We start from the raw sequence: 5,338 nt of genomic DNA, 5'->3' as shown, positions 1-5,338 counted from the left end.
CCACACACACACACACACACGAAACACGAAGAAACAATCCAAGATGGAGATGGTTGTCTCTGCGATTGCAGGCGACCTAGTTAACCGGTTCATATCCTTCTTGATAAAGAAGAACGAGAGCCATGCAAATCTAGATAAGAAGGTGGAAAGGCTACAACAGCTGCTTCTTCGAGTTCACATGGTCATCGAGGAGGCCGAGGGGCGATACATCACCAACTCCAGAATGTTGCTTGAGCTCAAGAAGCTTTTAGAGGCCATGTACCAAGGTTACCATGTCCTGGACACCATCAAATACAAGGCCCTTTGTAGCTCAAGGGATGAAAAGGAGGTTAGCAGCAGCTCCAATACCTTGTCGCTCTCGAATTCTATCAAGTGCTTTCATACCAATTCTACCAACTGCTTTCATACCACAAGGAGCACTACTACAATTTTTCATGACCTTGATAGTGTATTGGAGAACTTAGAAACCATGGTTTCTAACATGACAGAGTTTGTCGTGCTTGTTGGAGGATGTGAGCGCATGCCTCGTAGCCCTTACGACACGTACCTCTACATCGACAACTTCATGTTTGGTCGTCAAGTAGAAAAACAGCAAATCATGAATGTTTTGCTGCAAGAAAATATTCCTCCTTTCGCTCCAACTGTTCTTCCGATCATCAGCACCAATAGAGTGGGCAAGAAAACTCTAGTCGCGCATGTTTGTAACAATGATAGAGTTAGATCACACTTCTCTTTGATCTTGCGTCTGAAAGGGGAAAGCATTCACAAAACTGAGCATGGAGCTTTCGTTCCAACTGGGAGGACTTTGGTTGTGCTTGAATTTACTTCAGACATAGATGATGTTAGTTGGCAAAAGTTTTATTCCACAACTAGACGTATGGGAAAAGGAAGCAAGATCATCATCATAAGTAGGATCGAGAGTGTATCGAGACTCGGAACCATAAGGCCGATGCACTTAAACAGCTTGTCGCTGGAGGAGTACAGTTACCTCTTCAAGGTCCTTGCATTCGGAAGCACAAATCCAGATGATCACCCCCGGCTATCATTGGTAGCGAGTGAGCTAGCTGTGTTGATGGGAGGTTCGCTCGTGGTAGCAAATGTGTGCGCCGATATCTTCAGAAAGAACCAGAATCTTCAGTTCTGGCAACATATCCTCAACAACCACAGAAACTTTTTGGCAGACAATCTCTCGGTGTTTTGTGAACATCCAAAGCTTCTCATCGAGAGAGATCGCCCGGTGGATATAGCAAAACTCGTGTCATCGACCTCTGCTCCGCTTCGCCTCATGCCACCGCACTGCGAAGACGACGATTCTACGAGGGATTTGCCCAAGGTGAGGTATGGGGACCTGATCGCCGGCTCCGTTGTTCCGCCGAAGGAGAAGTTTGAGCTAGTAGGTTGGGAGTCGCGGATACCACCATATAAGAAGTATGTCAATGTGGCTATGTTCTCTGGTGAGGTGAATGTTTCGGAACATGTGGTCTCACCTTGCAAGAAGCGCATACGATTTAGTTAGAGAATATAGTTTTCTTCATTAGATGAAGTTGAGATGACAATTAGCTGTTGTAATTTTGTACATATCAATCCAAGAGTGTAGCCTATATGGCATGACCAACTCGCCAAGCTTTGATGGCCAATGGTAGGTCCAAATTTGTTAGCCATGCATGGAAGATTAATCCAAGAGCTAGCTATGGACAGGGGTGCGTGGAAGCTTGCTATCCATGTGCCAGAGCCATGAGTTAGTTGCGAGATTTTATGGGTTTCACCTCTAGCCTACCCCAACTTGTTTGGGACTAAAGGCTTTGTTGTTGTTGTTGTTGCATAGAAGATTAATTTCTTCAACCTGTATGATCGAGCACACCATGTACCATGATTTGCAAGCTCTTATTGGCACTTGGCAGTCTACACAAGAGAAAGTATCTCATATGTTTTTAGCATAGTGAGAAAAATAAATATCAAAGTAACGGTTTTGGTAAATATATTTCAGTCTGTGTCACTCTAGGGGAAAACAGTTAATTCTTGTGCCTGTTGCTAGGTACTGCATAGTAGTTTCGTGCACAACCACACCTCAATCCTAATTAAAAAAGAGGGTTTTATCTTGCGCTAAACTAACGATATCATGGTAATGACAACAAATACAAAGTGTTGAACCCGCTCGCGCAAAAGCTGGACCAAATAGAGTACTCATTTCCTTTCTTCACTGGAGCAAGCAACACAGGCATGGAGATGGAGGGTCATCATTAAACGCCAAGTGAGTACTACTAGTTAGTGGCAGAGTATGGTCCAGCCTTTCCACAAATTACATTACATGCATGCTACAAAGTCGTTTAACAGCTACTACAAGTCATTTGAATGGAGTGAGTAAAGTTGTTCAACAGTCAGCTCTCTCATGGCAGGTGGTATCAGAGGTCTAAATCATACTACATCATACCATACATAAATAAGAAATCACAAATCTAAATGCCTGAGCTACACCTCTATTTCCGACCGAATCATATGGACAATCAACATCTGGCCATTCTTCTTTTTTGCTTCAAAGAGACACACATCCCCTACCTTCAGGCCATTGTCCCAAACAAATTCCTCCCACCCGTTGTGAATCCAACTCATTCTGTCACCACGTCGTCCAACATCGAACTTGGTACGCCATGGCTTCGTTTTGCCCACTACCTGAAGGTAAATTTTTGTTTTCTGGGTGGGGAGCCATGCCGAAGCAAATTCGCGGCAGAAGGTCTGTTTAGAAATGCAGAAGTTCACAGATTCAGGTGAACGTTAATTCAAAGGAGATCATTCCAAGTTTTCAACGCTTCTAACCAATGGTTAATTTGCATAACCAACGAGAAAGTACATATAAAGCCGAGAATGTGACCGTGGATAAACGAGTAGGTAAACTCACCACAACATATGTTCGGCCTCCTCTACCCTTGCCCTTGCTGCCAATAATAGAGATTTCAGTCATCTTTTTGACATAGATAGGAATTTCAGATCCAATTGCTTGTACTTTTTCCTCAACTCTTTTCTTCATTTGCGTATACAGAGTCGCCCCCCGGGCCAAAATATAGGTATGCTGGGAAGGCCCCCCAACATGATTGGACAGAGGTGGCGAACCGTCTTCAAGATTCATAGATGGCCGGTCATTCGCCTTGTGAGCTTCGTGTCCTGGAAAACATACAATATGGTGAACACGTAATGACGAGAAGTGATTTCAAATAGTTCACACGATCAGAAGTGATAGTTACCATTCATCACACATTGATCACAAAGAGTGCTCGAAGGAACATCTCCAAATATCTCAGTAGGTCGTTGACAAAAGAAAAAAGATTTCTCGTGACCGCTTGGATTGAATATGTGAGCCTTAAGGCAGAAGTTCCCACGGTACACAAACAGAACGGAGTCACCTTCTTGTATGTTAGTTGCATCCACAAACTCCTCCCATCCGCCGGACGAAAGAAATGGCTCGTAGTCGTCCCTAATAACTTTAAAATCAAACACGAGGCCACCACGAGCTATGATTTTGACAAACTCGGTCTCGGGGGCTATGTTCTCCAAATGACTTCCAAACTCACGCCGCATGCTCTGTCGAAGTATAAGGCAGATACATATTGGTTAGAGCCAGATTTAATTTCCACCGTTTGTGCATATGGAATTTCATGCTTTTCGCAAGAAATGCAGACATAATTAAGAACACACGGCTGCCAACAGACATGGAGAACAAACAAATGCAAAAATGCACATATGTCTGTGTACGTGAATAGGATTTGCAACACACAAAAAATGCACGAGTGGGTGGCGTACTTATACATGAAGAAAGGCTGAACATCGGCATTGCCAAACCAACTCGATCGGCTATAAACAGTTTGGAAATAGGCTAAACAGTAAAATTTCACGCTTAAGCGGCACGAGTTATCTACCAAGTCATCATTTTTGGCAAACATCAATTGATATAGCACACTCATGGCACACCAACGCTGTAAGACACTAGTAATTATCTCCAACAACATTTCTTCCATCACACGCAGCGGTATACAGTAGTAATTATAAGAGCTTGGCTTCCAAATTACAATATCAGTAAACAGTTTGACACACATTTTTTTTCATGCGACCTCTTCATATTTGTTTTCCAAGCAAAACACCCTGGCTGGAAGGAACAATGCTATCATCAGTCTATTTCCAGGCAGATTTTGGCATCACAAACTACAAACGTAAACGGCATCATTCAGTGGACTCCACGGCAAGCTGATGAAGCAGGCAAACTAATTTGAGTGCATCCAGCAACTAAAACACTCGAAGCAGAGGAAACACAGACTGACTGACCGACCCACCCTGCTAGATGCAGCATAAGCATTGGATTGGAACCGTAATAATGAATCAATGGGGGGGAGGGGGAGGGGGAGGCTCTCACCACGCCGTACCGGACGTCGGCGGCGGCCGCGAGGGTGAACATCTGCCCCGACATCTCGCACTCGTCGCGGCCTGTCGCCGGAGACCTGCCACCACAGACAGAGACAGCGGCCGGTGAGAAATCCAGAAGAAAGGGGGCATTTTTGCCCAGTAACCAGCAAGGATCTGGGCGGCGGTGGTTACCTTGGTCTGTAGATCGATCGCCGCCGGCGCCGCTCCTCGCGTCTTCCGCCTGCGAACCCGGCGGCGTGATGGGCTGGTCGTTCTCTTTGGGCAACGAGGCGGTGGCTACCATCAATTATTCACCCACCGTACCCCTCAATTTTTTTTTATTCACCCACCGTGGGAGTGAGGTGGGTAGATATGTACTGTATTTCCTGGAATACTATTTGATGATTGTAACCAACCATAAGACACGATTTCCTTTCTCTTTATCTCTACTTCTAATGAACGAATTGGTTGAATAGTCCCCTCACTTTCAACCGGTTTATTTTCAACCGATTTTTCTTCATCCCACCTCCCACCAGCCCCTCCCACCGGTTTTTCTCTTTTCTCGTCTGACCGGCAATACCCAACGTATTTATGGTAATCAATCATAATTAATCCACGTATAGTAATAAATCAATCCAGGTATGGTAAGGTCATAACTCAGGATATTTTGAATATGATAATTATATGGTAATAAATGTAAATTACCCCAAAGGCTATCAATCCAGGTATGGTAAGGCCATAACTCGGGAAATATCGAATATGGTAATAAATTTAAATTATCACCAGGTATGGTAAGGCTATCCACGTATAGTAATAAATCATATAGTAATAAATCATAATTAATCAACGTATAGTAATAAATCAATCCAGGTATGGTAAGGTCATAACTCAGGAAATTTTGAATATGGTAATTATATGGTAATAAATTTAAATTACCCCAAAGGCT

General features: G+C 43.8%; 1 protein-coding gene across 1 annotated transcript; it reads right to left on the bottom strand.

Annotated features, from left to right (window-relative positions):
• Positions 1 to 2,247: 2,247 nt before the first annotated feature.
• On the bottom strand, positions 2,248 to 4,683 carry LOC119324545 (putative B3 domain-containing protein Os03g0621600). The gene is made up of 5 exons (XM_037598329.1): positions 4,585 to 4,683; positions 4,403 to 4,487; positions 3,240 to 3,576; positions 2,897 to 3,159; positions 2,248 to 2,733 (listed from the first exon to the last, which is right to left on the bottom strand). Exons 2-5 carry the CDS (start codon positions 4,454 to 4,456, stop codon positions 2,470 to 2,472), a joined length of 918 nt encoding a protein of 305 aa, XP_037454226.1. The 5' UTR covers positions 4,457 to 4,487; positions 4,585 to 4,683; the 3' UTR covers positions 2,248 to 2,469.
• Between the last annotated feature and the right edge of the window lie 655 nt (positions 4,684 to 5,338).

The sequence above is a fragment of the Triticum dicoccoides genome, chromosome 6B, assembly GCF_002162155.2.
Source record: "Triticum dicoccoides isolate Atlit2015 ecotype Zavitan chromosome 6B, WEW_v2.0, whole genome shotgun sequence".
NCBI classification, from domain to species: domain Eukaryota; kingdom Viridiplantae; phylum Streptophyta; class Magnoliopsida; order Poales; family Poaceae; genus Triticum; species Triticum dicoccoides.
Note: the sequence above shows the minus strand (reverse complement) of the source record. Positions and strands in the feature narration are given on the sequence as shown.

What these genes read in the sequence shown, in the direction of transcription:
- LOC119324545 (XM_037598329.1), bottom strand. Translation starts at nt 4,456, where the DNA reads ATGTCGGGGCAGATGTTCACCCTCGCGGCCGCCGCCGACGTCCGGTAC. An exon ending in CCGACGTCCGGTACGGCGTG is followed by an intron (nt 3,577 to 4,402) that starts GTGAGAGCCTCC and finishes ATACTTCGACAG; the next exon opens with AGCATGCGGCGTGAGTTTGG. An exon ending in GAGGCCGAACATATGTTGTG is followed by an intron (nt 2,734 to 2,896) that starts GTGAGTTTACCT and finishes ATTTCTAAACAG; the next exon opens with ACCTTCTGCCGCGAATTTGC.